At 43.3% G+C, this 17,622-nt stretch overlaps 1 protein-coding gene across 1 annotated transcript in view; it reads right to left on the bottom strand.

The window, feature by feature from the left end:
* SLC9A9 (solute carrier family 9 member A9) overlaps window positions 1-17,622 on the bottom strand; it is a 588,021-nt gene that overhangs the window by 317,950 nt on the left and 252,449 nt on the right. Inside the window, exons 7-8 of the mRNA XM_002759520.7 lie at window positions 5,609-5,747; window positions 1,814-1,919 (exon numbers count right to left, since the gene is read on the bottom strand). Of these exons, the coding sequence (XP_002759566.1) occupies window positions 1,814-1,919; window positions 5,609-5,747 (245 nt within the window). The remainder of the gene's footprint in view (window positions 1-1,813; window positions 1,920-5,608; window positions 5,748-17,622) is intronic.

The raw sequence follows: 17,622 nt of genomic DNA, 5'->3' as shown, positions 1-17,622 counted from the left end.
TAATAAAGTGGCAACACACTAAAATAACAGACTTTGTATTAAAATAACTTAGATTCAAAGGTCTAAGATAGGGTAGAATCCAGTAATGCAGTCGTGATTATAGTATCATAACTGGTGGATGGCTTTCTGTATTGGCAACAGACACCCTTGGAGCCCATGGGAATAGCTTGGCCTGTGTGGCTCTGCAGTAAGTTGGGCCAGCTGATTAAAGCAATAGGTTATCACTACTAAAAAGATTTGCCACGACATTCACAGGAGAACCAAGACTAGCCAACGAGGAACTGAACCAGGCAGATGCCTGGGGCCCTAACTACTTCCTTCCCACCAGCCTTTAGAGGTCTGCTTGATATTCCACAGATGGTGTTTCATTTAAGGTAGCAATGCTTGGTTCCCCAGAACCCAGGCTCTAAAATTGAATATCCTAGTTTTAAATCTCATCTCCACCACTTACTGTTGGCTGAGTAAACTGGGCATAGTCTTTTACTTTTGAATTTTTCTACAGATTGATGAAATCATCCATGAAAGGCAGCTAGCCAGCACCTGGCTCGTGGTACACCCTCAATGTATGTCAACTTTTATTATTATTTATTATTTAGACTTAAAGTATCACCTATTAAAATGCAAATACCCAGGGATGTATACCTTGCTATCAGTTAGGAAGGATTCTCACCACTTGAATGTCAGATAAAATGAACAGAAAGAGATCCAGGATCGAAACACAGGAGAAGTAGGGAACGGGGCTTGAGGAGAGAAATAGTGTTAACATTTTGCTGGAAGCCACATAGATTTTTCTGCATGGAAAAGCACCCAATCATTGCAGTAACCCACATGCAAACCCTCATGGTTGCAGAAAGGCATGAATTGCTCAGTACAGATCCCAGGATCTGCAGCCCTTGGGTGTAACAAACTGTCCCCTACCTATCAACTGTTCCACCTTAGAGGACTCTCTCTATACACCTTTTGTGGTGAGAGACATTGAACTGTAGAGCCACCATATTTGCTATTTGTTTTCCAGCCTGCTGTGGAACACATGTGAAGATCTCAAACACTGATGTGTGTGGAGATATGCACACCCTAGAGAGCCGGCTTACATTGGAACCTGCTGTTAAAAGCCAGTGGAAGCCACCACTCTTCTCTACAAAGCAGTTGTGGGTATCCTTTCACACTCTGAATGAAGACTTCCATTTGAAAAGTCATCCATGGGCTGGGCACGTTGGCTTAAGCCTGTAATCCCAGCACTTTGAGAGGCCGAGGTGGGTGGATCACGAGGTCAAGAGATTGAGACCATCCTGGTCAACATGGTGAAATCCCATCTCTACTAAAAATACAAAAAATTAGCTGGGCGTGGTGGCTCGTGCCTGTAATCCCAGCTACTCAGGAGGCTGAGGCAGGAGAATTGCCTGAACCTAGGAGGCGGAGGTTGCGGTGAGCCAAGATTGAGCCATTGCACTCCAGCCTGGGTAACAAGAACGAAACTCAGTCTCAAAAAAAAAAAAAGAAAGAAAGAAAAAGAAAAAAGAAAAGTCATCCATCCCTCTATAAGTCAGTCTCTTCAACATGCCTCCTGTCCAGCCAGGAGAAAAGAGGAAAGCATTTAGGAGATGTTCCATTAAGCTATTTTGTACAAAATTGATGAATTACTATTATTTTTTTCTTTCCGGGGTACCAAGAGAGGCTGATTCTGACCGAAACCATTCACATGCACTATTTCAGAGAGACTTCATTTTACCTCCTGCTAGGTCAGGGAGAGGCACACACCGGAGCCCCACACATATTCACACATCCAGTTGGCTGTGCAGCATGAAACACTGACCTGTTAGGCCGGCAGCCTCGGCAGACAGGAAGGCACTCCAAGAAAGCAGGAAAAACAGACCGGTCTCCAGCATCGGGAACTCGCACAGCTTGGTAAATTTGGTCAAGTGAGAAAGACAAGTTAAGGGAAACAACAACAGCTTTTACAGCTACATCTCCTTCTTGGCTGAGAATAAAAACTGATCTGGTGATGATAGTTCCAGAGCAAAGTAAAAGAACTGATTTTCAGACCTGACTGGAAGGCGGTAACTCTCACTGGGACCTACTTTGAAGGCCAGCATGAGTTCCGTGCTTCAGCAGGGACTGAACATGCCTGTAAAAATTCAGACCTGTGTTCAGATTAAAAAGGTATCTTACTGAGACTATAAATTCAGCCAACTGTGGGCTCAGCCTCATCCCTTGGGATGTACCCCTCAGGAGAGGTGTAGCAGGCATGGAAAAACAATGCCAAGGAGAATATGAGGGAAATGAGATGCTGCAAGTATGTCAGCACCAAGGAGTGCCGCTCCCTGGGGAGTGCAGTCTGTGGGCAGACCACCTGGTAGAGTCTTCTCTCCTGGGAATGGAAGTAGGATCAGAAGTTACATTCAGTGACAGGGGAGCTGCCCATGCCCTCTTGGTATAACTAGATGGAGGAGGAGCTATATTCTTTCTAGGTCAGACAAGATGCCCTTTGCCAGGCAATGGTTCATTTTGACAAGGATGACACTTGGTTAATAGTCTATAAATTACTTTGAACAAAGAAATAGTGATCCAAGTTGGACAGAGAATGGATTTATGGGGAGATGATTAGGAGTATGTGATCAATGGGAGAGGGTTACCTTGCAAAACTGGGCACAAAATGCCCTGCCAAATAAAGAGACGTGATTATGTTGCATTTCTATATTGCTAGAGCAAAATCTAAAGAAAATTTCACATTAAGAGATGTTTAGCAGGGGGGCAGGGAAGCAAAAGTGTTACCTCTGGAATGGGACATTTTTTTCTGATTCTTGACTCTGCCAGTCACTGGCTGTGTGATTTCTCAGCAGTATATTAATCTCTCTGAGCCTCATTTTGATTATACGTGAATTGACAATGAGAATAATACCTGATCCTACACGAGGAGAGTAAAATGTGATGAAGTGTGTTTTGTAGAGTTTTAGAAAGCACACAGGAAGAAGAATATCCTGGTTGGGAGTGTAGCGTCTGGAAGCCAACTCCACCTGGATTCAAATTCACGGTATTCACTTGGGCACATCTCTTGATTACTGTGTGCCTTAGTTTTCCTGTCTGAAAACAGGAGTAACAATGCAACCCACCTCAGAGGTGTATAAACTAGTTAATCTATGTTAAGTACTCAGAAGTGCCTGGCATGTAACGAGTGATATGCAACTTTTCTACTACTGTGGTCTAAATTAATTTTTTGTTGGTTTGGTAAAACATCTTTTGGGGAAACACAATCAGTAAGGACCTGGAGGCAGTTTTTTATCTGGTGTAGAGAATGGGCTACCCTGAGTTCTTTTTACAAGATTCCCTTTTGTTACTTAGAAGGAAGTCTTTGTTTCTAGTGAGAATTCCCTCTTCTAGTTTGTTTTAAAGAGAATGTTCAGTTGAGTAACAGAATAGCAACCAGCTATTGAACTTTGTCTTCTTTCAGTCTCCTTCAGAAAGTAGTTCAGCTCTGGGTCAGTCCCTAACTGCAGAGCCCAGGGGTCTACAACCCGAGGAGACTGCCTGGAATGAAGGAGGTGTGAGGTTAGGAAGGTGAGGAGGACAACCGTAAGCACTTGCCTCCTTCACGGTGTGTGTTTGCAGAGCCCGTGAAAGACCACCAGATACTCCACGATCAATGTCACCACTTACTGAGCCCCGTTTCTTCCATCTCTACACCCTTTTTTGCCAGATCTGATCCAATCTTATGCCAGACTTCCAATCACCAGAAGTTTTTTCTTCCCTTATCAACCTGTTCACATACGTTACACCTTCCCCTCACATCAGGCCGAGAATTCTGATTTAAGTTTCTCCATTAGTGGAGCCTCCAGAACCGAGAAGCCTGGGTTTGAATCCTGGCCCCAAAATGACCTAGTTGTTTGTTCTTAGCCAAGTTGTTTAACTTTAATTGTCTGAGTTTCCTCAGCTGCAAATTGAGATAGTAACAGTATCTACCTTGCAGAGTTCTTGTAAAAGCTCTCAGATAACCCATGCAAAACACTTAGGGCAATGGCTAGCACAGAGTAAAGTTTTCAGTCAATTTTAGATGATATGGTCATTACCATGCTCACTATTACTGACACGTGATCCAGGGTGAGCTAGCGTATTGTATCCTCCTTGAGCCTCAGTTTCCTCAGTTGTAAGGTGAGGAGGATAATAACTTGTTTTACAGGGCTGATTCAAATGAAGAGATGCAGAGAAAGCTCCGCCACATGGTAAACGCTTGTGAAATATTCCTATCTTTGTTGCTGCTATCACTCTATTCTAAACAACACCTGGCCTCCACATAGTTCCAACTAAGAATTAAGAGGCAACAGGGAGCGGTGAGCAGGGCATGGTCCGCCTCTTGATTCTCTGTCTCTGGGTTCACTTGCCGGCTGCATGACCTTGGGCAACAGCTTACCCTTTCTAAGCTTCACATCCAGTGAAAATAGCATCTGGTGATAGGATCATTGTGAAGGTTAGATGAGACACTACATGGAAAACACGTCGTAGGGGCCTGCCACAGCAGGTACTGGGGAGGTCATTTTACCTCTTCTGACTGACTATTTCTGTCCATGTAGAGGCCATTCTACAAGGCTCCCAGGATGAAGCTCTGGAGTAGCCTTTGTCTCCTTTTCTCCACCTCTAATAACCAGCCAATCATTAAGTCACAGAGATTTTTTTCTTCTAAGCTTCAGTCCCCTTCCTCGTGCTTCCCTCAGAGTTCATCATCACAGTTTCCCTTGGTTCCAATCCCCGTCCTCGGATTCATCCTTTGTGCAGTTCCTCATCTTCGTTTTAAAAACAGGATTGTCAGCATGTCACTTTCCTGAGCAGAAACCTTCGGCAGCTAACTGTGGACTAGAGAAAGAGGCTCAGACTCTTTGAAATACCACTTCAAGATACTCCACAAGCTGGGTCCATCCCACCTGTGTCCCCTCATCCTCCATTTCTCACCAGCTGGAGCCCATGTCCTCCCAATCATGTCTTACAGATGCCACATCGGTCCTACTGCCATATCTTAGTGAATGCTAGTCTTCGCCTCCTGAATCCCCAACTGCTCAGCCTTTGACCTTATCCTGTATTCCAGACTGTGCCCAAAACCCGTTCTGCTTATATATACTGCTTTTCTAATTATTTTCCAGAATCGTAAGGTTGGCCAAAGGTATTATTCTATTGCAGACACAATGGCCTTGTCCCTGTTTGAGTGTTTACAGTGTGATAACTTCGATGTGGCTCTGGCACTCACTTTCTATCCCAGTCAATGTAGAGCTCACCTTTCCAAGCCTGTCACTTGCTAAGGGCAGGGATCTTGTTTTACACATCTCCCGACTCTTCTTAGATAGTCTCAGTAGAATCAAGCTTTTCAGCAGCTGCTCAGTGAATGTCTGGGCGAGACCTCATCGGGAAAGGCCCCTGATATTTTGCCCTCTCTTTACCCAGGGCCTTCACCTCTCTGGCACACTTCTTCCTTCTCCTTCCCCTGAAGTCTTTGGCTCTCGATTTTCTGTTCTGCCTCTCTTCTGTGGCTCCACCCAGCCCTTATACTTGGCATTGGTCTTCTGGCCTTCCTTCTCTACTCTGACTTGACAGTCCCAGCTTTCCACATACAGACAAAGGATATCAGTGCTGTGATGATGGCATATGCAGACCCCATTGCAAATGAGCCAGCGAAGATTCCCAGGAAATTCCCCACAGACTGGAAGAATGCTGCAGCATCAAATGCATTTGGATTCTCCTTGGGACTGTAAATGGATATAGAACTGAAAAGAGAAGAGGGTGGAGGTTAGTTAGTGACTTTCATCTCATAGCCCAGATAGGATTTTGCACCCACTTTGGGGAGAGTTATCTTTTCCTATAATGCCGAGTGCTGGTTGGAAGGGTTAGGGGAAAACAGACACAGAAGAGGAGACATGACAAATGCAGACATTTTTCCCCTTCCTTATTGTCCCCTCCCATGGGATCCATATATTGCTGCCGGTCAGTAAACATTTTTATATTGGAAGGGTCATAAAGAATATTGTTTCTGAGCAAACTAGGCATTAAAACATGGTAGGTGTATAGGAATCTGCTGAGAAGATAGATAACTGTGAATTATTTAGTGGCCATATGTCTTCAGTGCTGTTATATATTCACAAATGTTCCTGATAACAAGTGCACTTTTATGGCCTGTGCACAAATGGGTGATACAAATCACAGCGTGCACAAAATATTCTGCCGTGATCCTGTCATAAACCACAAAGCATTCCTCCTCTCCAGTGTAACCCTTCAGAAACAGAGCATTGATGGCGTTCAGAACATCACAATATTAACCCCCAGGGAGAGACAAAACCCTCATTTTCCCACTGAAACAAATGGCAGCAGCTGCCCGAGGTCATCCTTTATACCCCAATTCTAGCCGCTGCCAACAGATTTATTTCCAGAGAAAAATCAATCCACCAATAGGGAGTCTGTTCACTTAAATATTTTTGAGGACGTCATAGATGCTATTTTTTTAAAAACCAGAGCCTTAAATCCCAGAGCGTGAATATGAAGGATAAGACCTGTCCTATTTTAGGAAATATGAATTCCATATTGAGCATTAAAATGAACATATGTGCTAGATCCACTAGCTTTAGGGAGACTAATGAAATGACATTTCAGATTGTTTTTGCAGTTTTTATTTTAACACAAAAGTTTAAAAACTAATCAGGAAAAATCAAGAGTTTAGCAGTGGGTTTTGGAAGGAATTCCAAAAGCAGCAGTGTAGAAAGCAAAAAGTACACTAGACACTCTGACTGAGATTAGACTGGGTTTTACAGAGATGTAACAATCTTTTATGGTGCCCATGATTAGAGCATGTTAGTTCTCTGACCTGACTTTTTGTATCCATAGATGACTTCAGAGAGAGCAGGGGGAGCCAACTCCAATTCTCCTACAGGAAGACGTGTGGCATTAAAAAAGGTAGTTTAAAATGGACTTAGTTTTTCCCTGGATGTCTTTAAATCCCCAAAGTAGGCCAAACACTCCTGCTTTGATTCTGTAATTGGATAAGGAAGATGAATGTGAGTCTTGAATGAAATGTATGTGAGAAAAGGACTGCCTTTGAAGTGTTTTTCTTTTCTGTAAAGTGTTGTGCTTTGCAGGAAAAAAGGAAAAGTAAATTCACATCTGGGTCCTTTGTATCTGCAAGTTCTGGGAAAGGTGTAAAACTCTACTGGCTGTTAGGAAAGCCGGTGCCCAAGGCTGTGATGCTTGATGTGTTTGAGCTGACATTCTCCAGCATATTTCTTCATGCCATGAAGAAACAATAGTGATGAGAAAGCATTCCATTTGCATTCGGCCCTTCAAACAAAGGTTTTTGCAGAGTAGCTCAGCTTTGGAAGTAATTCTATTAACCTGAGGTTGCCACTAGTAGATCTGAGCCATAGAACAAGCATGGCTTTATCCCTCTCTCCACCTCCATAACTTTCAGAAGTGTTTCCCTGTCCTGGTGCTTCTGGAACTCGGAGCACCCCCATCGCACCATTTGGCCATACTCTATACCATTATTTATGTATGTTTTTCTTTACATCATTTTAATTCAAATTCAGGACCTTTTATTAGAGAATATCCATGAAGGCATAAGTTCGATGTGCTAATTATATTTCTATTTAATATATGTAAAAATAGGTAATTGAGAAAAAGAAAGTTCACCTAAAATCATCTGGGTATGTCACCTAAAATCATCTGGGTATGCCCACTGATCTGCAGTCTGCACTTTGGGAAATGTTCTCTTCCTTCCCACTCAATGGGGTATCATCACTTTGTTCACTACCGTTTATACCCTCCCTGTGATGTTTGACTTAACTGAGGGGAAAGGCTTAACTCTCCTTGACCTATGGAGATTGTCCATTGAATTTGCTGGCCCTAGAGCTGCCTGGACACATGTACTGGGTGCCTGCCATGTGCCAAGTGATATAATAAGTAGGTATAGGGTGTGGGAGGCAGGCAGGGAAGAGCATAAAGAAAGGAAGCAGAATTTGATTCAAAAAACATCTTATCAAACACCTGATATATGCAAGGCATACCTCAGGAGAGAAGCCTAAGATATAGAAGACAACTTGCTCTAGTCCCAGTGTTAAGTGTGATTTTTATGAGAAATATACAACATTTAATGGTAAAAAGAGGAAAGGGATACTATTTTAGAATAAAGGAGATGGCATTTGAGCAAGCTAGCATGTCAGCAGACCAAGATGGAGAGAGAGTATTCCAAGCAGTGGAAAGAGTGTAAGGAAAGGCAAGAAGGCAGGTGAATTCAGGGCAATTGCAAGGCATGGCTGTATGGTTACAGATGGAAGCAAGGGAGCACGTATGTGAGCACATGTGCAGGGGGAAAGATGGATGAGGCAGCATGACTCAGAATCTCAGATTCCATGTTGAGAATATACTAAAGCCCTCACATTTACATAATAGTCCTCTCGTGCCTACAGTATAGCTTTATCTGGTCCTATAATAGCTCTGTGAAGTAAGCAAGGCACGTTTTTTTCTCTCTCCTTATCTTTCCCTCCTTCTCCCTTCCTCCCTCCCTCCTTCTCTTCCCTTCCTTTCCCTTCCCCCCTCCTTCTTTCTTTCCTTCCTTCCTTCCCTTCCTTCTTTTGTCTTTTCTTTCTGTCTTTCTTAGAATTAAAGAAAAACTAAAAATCAGAGAAACTAAGATCACACAGCTACTAAGCTCATAATGTAGATTTTTGTATTCCTACCTTTAAAAAGGGGATCATGTTGGGGGAAACATAAACCCACATCAGGATAGTTGAGTGACTGTGACGCTGACTGTAAGGACAATGAGAGTTCTGGTACTGGAACATTTGTTTTCCTGCCTGGATGGAAAGGGGCAGCATCTTCCGGCACTCAAGCACTGGAACAGAGTATGTGGGCTGGGGCAACAGCACCCTCTCTCCTGGCCCACTAGCAAGGGAGACTCAGAACTTCTCAGGAAATCCTGCTCTCCTGCCTGGCTTTGCTGAGACTGGACTGGGTTTTGCTCCTCTGTGGATGCCCAGGACACAGCCTGTTGTTTGGCACATGACTGGCAATATAAAGCCTGATGGAATGAAGGTGCAGGACAACTGAAGAAAGAAAGAAAGAAAGAAAGAAAGAAAGAAAGAAAGAAAGAAAGAAAGAAAGAAAGAAAGAAGAAAGAAAGGGAAAAAGAGAGAGAGAAAGAAAAGAAGAAAGACAAGAAAAAGAAAGAAAGAAAAGAGAGAAAGAAAGAAGGAAGGAGAAGGGGAAGCGGAAGGGGGGAAGCGAAGGAAGGAAGGAAGGAAAGGAAAGGAAGAAAAAAAGAAGGAAGGAAGGAAAAGCATGAAGGAAGGAGGCTTGCAAAAACTCATTATCTCTTGAAGTGAATCATCACCCACAAGATTTTTTTAGCAGGCATTGACTATGCACAGGCATATTGTGGGTACTTTCATGGAGATCAGTCTAATCTTAAAACTGATACTTGAGCCTCTTAATTTGAGCCCAAGGTCTAATACTTTTGGCTATATGGCCTTGGGCAAGTTACTTCATGTTCGAAATCAGTTATCTCATCTGTAAAATGGAGATAATAATAGTATTTATCCTGCAGAAATGTTGTGATGATATGAGAAACATTTAAAACTCTTAGCTATATCTTATGGATTACAGTCATTCGTTGGGGGCTTGCTTATATGTACACTCAAAATAAATACTCATTGAATGTTATTTATCATCACTGTCAGCATCATCATTCTGCTGAGAACTTCCCCAAGTCTCACAATAACAGCAGAGTGGTTGGTTAACTACAGGCAAATGGGATGTGGCTGCCCTCAGGGCACACCTTGCTCTGAGGTTGCTAGGGCTGAACTAGTCACTTTTGCATAAGAACAACAGGGTGTCTGGGAAAAAAAAGTACCAGGCAGATACCCCAGAGAAATGGCCATAGGAGTGGCTAAAATGTTCTCATGTACTTCATAAAGCTCTTGACTCAGTGGATCAAGGAGGGAAGGAGAGCCCTCAGCTGTGGGCAGGGTTCTGCTGCCGGGACAAGAATGGCCAGGAGACTCAGTTTGAGTTGCATCTCTCCAAGTTTAGTGGAGGATGTTCTATAAGCAAAGTCCTCTGGTTTCTAGTAAGAAATGAGGCAAAAGAAACAGAAGCCAGGTTGGGCAGGGATGGCTCAAGCCTGTAATCCCAGCATTTTGAGAGGCCGAGGTAGGTGGATTGTTTGAGCACAAAAGTGTGAGACTAGCCTGGGCAACATGGCGAAACCCTATCTCTACAAAAAAACACAAAAATTAGCTGGGTGTGATGGTTCATGCCTGTAGTCTCAGCTACTCAGGAGGCTGAGGTGGGAGGGTTGCTTGAGCAGGGAAGGTTAAGGCTGCAGTGAGCTGTGATTGGGCCACTGCACTCTAGCCTGGGTGACAGAGCAAGACCCTGCCTCAAAATGAATATATAAATTACAATTAAAAAATAAATTGGAGGGCCGGGCGCAGTGGCTCAAGCCTGTAATCCCAGCATTTGGGAGAGCGAGATGGGTGGATCACGAGGTCAAGAGATCAAGACCATCCTGGTCAACATGGTGAAACCCCATCTCTACTAATATAAAAAATTAGCTGGGCACGGTGGCACGTGCCTGTAATCCCAGCTACTCAGGAGGCTGAGGCAGGAGAATTGCCTGAACCCAGGAGGCGGAGGTTGCGGTGAGTTGAGATCGCGCCATTGCACTCCAGCCTGGGTAACAAGAGTGAAACTCTGTCTCAAAAAATAAATAAATAAAAATAAAAAAATAATAAATTGGAAATAAGTCTAGGATTTCATTCTGTTCAACAACAGATTATTCAGGAAAATTAGCTTGATGACAGTGTATTGGATCTATACTCAAAAATAAATGTGTGCAGCATCTTTTATTCAACAATGTTGAAATGGATGAAGTAGCCTAAATTCTTTGATGAAATCAACATGAATAAGAATCATTTTGCTTACTGTATCATTTCACACTCAAAGACATCATTGAGACTGCAGTGTTTCTCTACAACTCACCTTTTCTTCTATACGATGCTCCTGCAAGGAGCGGGTCTCATAGCTTTATTCTATGTTCGTAGTGTTAAGAGCATAGAATAAAATCTGAGGTGTGGGTGTCTCAGCTTACTGCCACTTACTGCCTATGTGACCTTGAGCAAGTTACTGAAACCACCTGTATCTCAGTTTCTATAAAATGGTGATGACAATAATAGTACCTACCACACTGGGTGGCTATAATAATTAAATGGATTAATGTTTATAAAGCATTTGAAATGGTGCCTTTCACCTAGCAAGAACTGGATAAGCATTTCTTAAACAAATCGCCTTGCTGTCTTCTCTCTCTCTCTCTCTCTCTCTCTCTCTCTCTCTCTCTCTCTCTCTCTCTCTGTGTTTCATTTAGTTCTAAAAGAAGCATTTCAAACCGATGTTCAATCAAAACCTCTACCTAAACAGAACTAAGATTTTACCACCTTTCTCTCACACTGACTGGCTGGCCTTCCATCTTTGGGTGGCAGGGATCATCTGATCATATGAATTGTTTTGTCCAGAATGGTGTATGGTACATAGTAAAATATTCGATAAATGCTATGATGAAGAAGGAGGGGGGGAGAAGAAGTAAGAAAGAGAGGAGGAAGAAGAGATGTTGTGAGTAAAATGCTGCTGAGAGTGAACATAAAATAACAGGTATGAAAAATATTACATAGATGGCACCACAACAACGCCCTCCCCTCTGTGGCTCTGGCTGCCCTTCCGCAGTGGCCCTTCGGAGTCATCTCTCTCCTGATCGTGACACTCTTCCTCAAGGTCTCCCAGTTTCCAACACCATCTCCCTGTATTCTTCACTGGGACTGCTGAGATACTTTGCTGCACAGTTACCCACAGAAACTACCCAGTGACCTCAAGCTCCTGGCGGCCCTGGTTCCACAGGATGCTGTCTTTTGGCGGGTCCTCCCAAACCCCACAGCCCACTGACTCTCTTGGGTGTCTGTGCGGATCAGAACAGCCTGCTTCTCCAGCCTCAGTCCAGCCTCACTCCCTTTGTTAACATGAAATTGGTGTCGCTTGAAAGCGTATGAAAAGAAAGTATTAAGCGAACACGTTGTATCTCTTTCAGGGTTTCTATTACTTCAGTCATTATAGAAAAAAAACTGAGAAAATGATTACTATAGCCAAAGATATACAAAAGAACCTTCCATTTTCTCTGCCAAATCTTTGTTCCTAACAAAAAAGTTATTGGCGCCAGTTCACTGACAAGTTCTTGATTGGCTGGGACGTACATAACTATGAAATGGTTTATTTACTTACTTTTGTTCCCAATCACTGCTTCCAGCTGTACGGTATCGAATCCCCCTGTGCTAGGTAAGTAGTTCCATTAATGATGTCTTGGTCAAATCCCATATTGAGTGCCTTCCAGTTATTAAAACTTAGTACAGCCCATCTTGAAACCTAAATCTTCTCCCTGTTGTCCCTGCAGAATATTCTAGAGCAGACCCAGGACGACTGGAAGAAAGGGAAGGCAGCACACTCCTCCTTCTCATACTTGGTGCCAGCGCCTGCTGGTGCTGGATGCCTGGTGGAGGATGGGGAGCCCAGCTCTCCTCTTTATATGCCCAACTGCGTGCCAGTGGTGCACAGGGTCCCTGGCCTCACTCTGGTGGCTGATTGGTCCCTCTCTTAGAGACCTCTGTTAGCCTGGCAACACCTCTATTTTGCTGAGAACCCCTCACAGCTCCCACAGGATCTTCCAGATATCCTAATTTCCAGTCCATTTCCAATGCTGGGATCAGTCGTTACTTGGGCAGCTCAGTGCCTCTCACCCCTCTCCAAACCTCTGGGATAGGAAAATAAATCTTCTTACCCCCAAATCACTAAGCTAAAGGGAAATGTCAAGCTTGGAACTGCTTAGGGCAAACCTGCCTCCCTCACAATTTGCGCACAAGGAAATTCCTTGTGGACAAAGGACAGACAAGACCCAGTCAACCCTTTGAGGCTCACCTAAGACAAATGCATAGCTGATTCTTTCTGCTCTAGAGTTTATGTAAAAATGCAGATTCACTGAGCCAGACTCAATTGTGTATTCAGTGGAAGGCTGATAAAGGACAAGAATGCAACCTTTTGTCTCTTACCTACTTCTAACCTGGAAGCCCCACTTCCAGCTCTCCCTCCTTAGAGGACTGAACCAAGGTACATATTACACATACTATACACACATGTCTCCCTAAAACATATAAGAGCAAGCTATGCCCCGACCACTGTGGGCACATGTCATTAGGACTTCCTGAGATTGTGTCACGGTTGTGTCCTGAACCTGGTCAAAGTTTCTGAATTGACTGAGACTTGTCACAGATATTTTAGGTTAACATCTCCAATCTCCTTAATGTGGGATTCCCCTGAGTACCCTCTATGAGGCATAGAACGCTGGGCTGAGTGGGCTCACCCCACATACTCTGCAGACAGATCAAACCTAAGAGCCTTCAGGTCCTGCTCCTACCGACTCCTGCTTTCAGAAATCTCTAGGCTAGAAGAGGCGCTGGTCTCTGTGTTTTGTATGATCTCACACTCTGAGAGCCACATCCCAGAACTCCCTCCCCTTGCTCTGCTCTGAGAGGGCTTTGGCTCCACTGCAGGTTCTACACTGGGGGATGAGGTAGCACCAGGCTTCCTTCGTGATTTCCGTAGACTCCCCTTCCCCTTGGCTTAGGGGAGAGGAAGAACTTCCATGGGATGGGATAACAGGGTAACAGTTCACACCTCAAACATTGCACTCTCCCCAGGGATAACCCCCTTCCTTCCCCACCCTGTCATATACAGATGTGAGGCAAAGGGGATGGGGTGGGGTTGAGGACAGGGGAAATGAGGCTGCTTCTGTTGCCAGGTAAGCCAGTTGGGAGGTTAGCATCCTAAGTACTGGGGAGACTTAGTGCTCTTTTTAGTAAGAACCCATTTAGCAACCTCTATTTTCAGCCGTGGTCCCTAACCCCAATCTGGTAAACAGGAAAAGACCCACAAGATCATCACGCGACATTTATATGGAGTGCTTCTAGTTTCCTTTCTCTGTATCTGGAGCTGCCTTGTCATTTTGCTCTTAAAGACACATTTTAAGGACCAACACAACATAAAGGGACAATGAAAATGTGTAAAAGCTGCTCCGTTTTGTTGGGCATGGGTGTCACAGGTAAGAAGCAAGTAGATTAAAAAAAATTACAATGCTTTTGGTATTTAAAATTCTTTTTGCCTTAAAAAAAATGTGGATCCTTATCTATTATTTATCTTTTAATAACTGTACCAACCTGCTCTTTCTCAGAGAAGTTGCTTAATTATGAATAAGGAATTGATTTTTATAGGGCCAAGAATTGTGTGTACACATTGGAATTCTTTCTGGCACCTGCCTGCCCATTATTCTGGCTTATGTTCTGCCAAAGGCCAGTGATCTCTGTCAAGAGAACCTGCTGTAAAACAATGACTTCAGGAATTGGGGGCATTCCAGGCACCCTGGGAGGTTAAGATAATAATAAGAGGTCCCGGCCAGAAGTTCACTGAGCTTGAGTAAGAACCATAGGGTTTTACCTTCCCAAGGGCCAAAGACCCTGCAGAGTCAAGAGCTGTGTTTGAGGGAGAACATCAGTTAACTCTTTCCACTTCTGAGGGACCATGTAATGACTGCTCGCTAAGAATCCGAATGTATACCAGAGAGTGATTTTCCAAATGCTTTACAAATATCATTTTGTCGTTTTGATGTCAGGCACAAGAGAAAAAGACAAGAGGAATTATGTGGGAAGGATAAACTAGTGTATCATGGCTTCCTCTGGAATAATGCAATCTCAGGCTGAATTAATTGATTCACTCCATGCACAAATTATTATTATTATTATTTTTTTTTTTTTTCTTGAGATGGAGTTTCGCTCTTGTTACCCAGGCTGGAGTGCAATGGCGCGATCTCGGCTCACTGCAACCTCCGCCTCCCACGTTCAGGCGATTCTCCTGCCTCAGCCTCCTGAGTAGCTGGGATTACAGGCACGCGCCACCATGCCCAGCTAATTTTTTGTATTTTTAGTAGAGACGGGGTTTCACCATGTTGACCGGGATGGTCTCGATCTCTTGACCTCGTTATCCACCTGCCTTGGCCTCCCAAAGTGCTGGGATTACAGGCTTGAGCCACTGCGCCCGGCCATAAATAATTATTGAACATCTACTAACTACAGACATTGTTGGCACTGAACATACTGCAGGGAGAAAAACATGGCTCCTGACCTCATGTTCCTTACATTTTAGGGGAGAAGACAACATAATGAACAGCTAAGCAAATAAATGTATAATTCAATGACAAGAACGGAAAAGAAAAATAAAACAGCATGAGATGATGGGACAGAGAGGATTGAGATAGTCAGGGAAGGCTTCTCTGACAAAGATTATTAAATGAAGTCCTGAATGAAAAATAAAGGGAGAGCTTTCTAGGCCCCAAAGCAAAGCTTGTTCAATGGGTCTGAGAAGCTACAAAGCGGCCAGCGTGGCTGGAGGGAAATGATGGGGAGGACAGTGATGGGGGTGTCAGGCTGGAGCTGGGCCAGGGCCAGGTCTCCCAGAGCCTTTCAGGACATTGTTAGGATTTTCTTCTAGGGTGAAAGAGCAGGTGCTGGAGGGTTGGGGTAGAGGATAAGCATGTGGTGAAATATTCCAGGTGAAGTCTATGTCAGTCACAGTGGAGGAAGGTGAGTGGGAGACTGCACGATCCCACGGCACTCTTCAAAGGCCGCAGCAGCCAGGCCTGTCCTCATCAGCCTGGATGCCACCACCTAAGCGAGACCCAGCAAAGAACAGCCGACCACAGGAGAAAAAGTAGGGTGGTGAGGAAAAAGACAGAGGGAAGAATGGGAGTTTCAAGGATAGAGGGATGGAGCAGCAACAGCTGCAGTGAGCATTTGAAAGGTGGCTGTGCGGAGGAAAGACTGGACTCACTGTATTTCCAGAAGACGAGTTAAAGTCCAAAAGTAAAATATCATAAAAAATATAAAGATTCCCAGCTGTACATTCTAATTCAAAATGTCCTAATTCTTAGATCTGATGGAAAATGGGATGGGTACTATAAAAGGGTAGTGAGTCCTCTGTAGTTGGAGATGCTTAGACAAAGAGTAAGAGAGTTACTTGCCAGGGTGCTGTGGAGCAAGTTCATGCACGAGACAGTTATACTGTGGCCTCAGGGAACCTCTCACCCCGAGGGTCACTGACTCCCTATCTATTTTCCAATTTCCAGCAGGCCTGCCAGGAAGGATAGTAAGGTACTTGGCTTCCCTGTGCTCACCCAAATCCTGACATTGGAAACGTCCGAGCATGCAGCCAGTAAGGAGCAGTACTTCAGCAGGGGATGCAACGAAGATGTGATGATTTAAGTTGGAGCCAAGTTGATAATGACATCAAGAACAGTTACAAATTTGAGCACAGAATAAAGCCTTTGACGGATTCCTAAGTGGCTCTGGTCCATTAAGTTCCAACTTTAAGGTGACACAGAGTGCTCTGAGTTTAAAATTGGTTAAAAAGGAAGAAGAGTTAAAGGAGGTTTGTTATGAATTATATGTGCATTTTCTTTGAAAGGAGATCTTAAATTACTTTGCAATTTAGCTTGAAGCGTCTTGTCAGAATTGAATTAATCTGTGGGCTTTGAGAAACTTTCTCTTATACCTAATATTGAGAGGAAAGTGAATTTGAGATAGTCCTGAAGATAAAAGCAACTTGAAAATTCTCTTCTTATTTCTTTTTCTTTCTTTGTATTTCTCTTTAAAGCAGATAGGAATTTGAATCCCACTGACGTGAGCCTATTCATTTAAGAAAGAGAGAATAATTCTCATGGCCTAATGGGAATGTCTACCCTTTCTCCAACTTTTCAATTTCTTTAATCCTCATTAATGAAATCTTAGCTCCAAAGAATGCTGTGATATGCGAAATTTTAGTCATAATAGATATAAAAAGATATAGAAAAGTAGGTTAATAGCCACCAAAGATGGAAATCCAGTTAAAATTAAAATATAATCATAAACAGGTACAAGCAAGACCAAATATTAATCCCCAAGGTTGAAAATAGAGGAGGTCAAGTTCTCCAATGCTGACTGAGCCTCAAAATACTACTCCCTCTATTCATTTCTATGAAGCATTCACTATGTGTCAAGCACTATGTTAAGCATTTTTGTAAGCATTATCTTCTTTAACCTTCAAAGTAAACCCCAAAGGAAGGGCTACTATTACTTCCATTATAGATAAGGAAATTATGGCTAAGATAAAGCAACTTTTAAAATTTCACCTCATTTAATCCTTCCAATAATCTAATGAAAATGTACAGCATGCACTGTATAATGACATTGCAATCAACAACAGACTGCACGTACAACAGTGGTCCCATAAGATTATAATATGGTATTGTTTTTACTGTATCTTTTCTGTTTAGATACATAAATACTTACTATTTGGTTATGACTGCCCACAACATTAGTACAATAACATGCTGTACAGGTTTACAGCCTAGGAGCAATAGGTTATACCATATAGCCTAAGTGCATAGTAGGCTATACCATCTGGGTTTGTCTAGGTACACTCCATAATGTCCACATGACGACAAAAAAGCCCACCAAAGCATTTCTTAGA

This window comes from Callithrix jacchus, chromosome 17 (genome assembly GCF_049354715.1).
Source record: "Callithrix jacchus isolate 240 chromosome 17, calJac240_pri, whole genome shotgun sequence".
NCBI lineage: Eukaryota > Metazoa > Chordata > Mammalia > Primates > Cebidae > Callithrix > Callithrix jacchus.
This window is presented reverse-complemented; position numbering and strand designations above follow the sequence as displayed.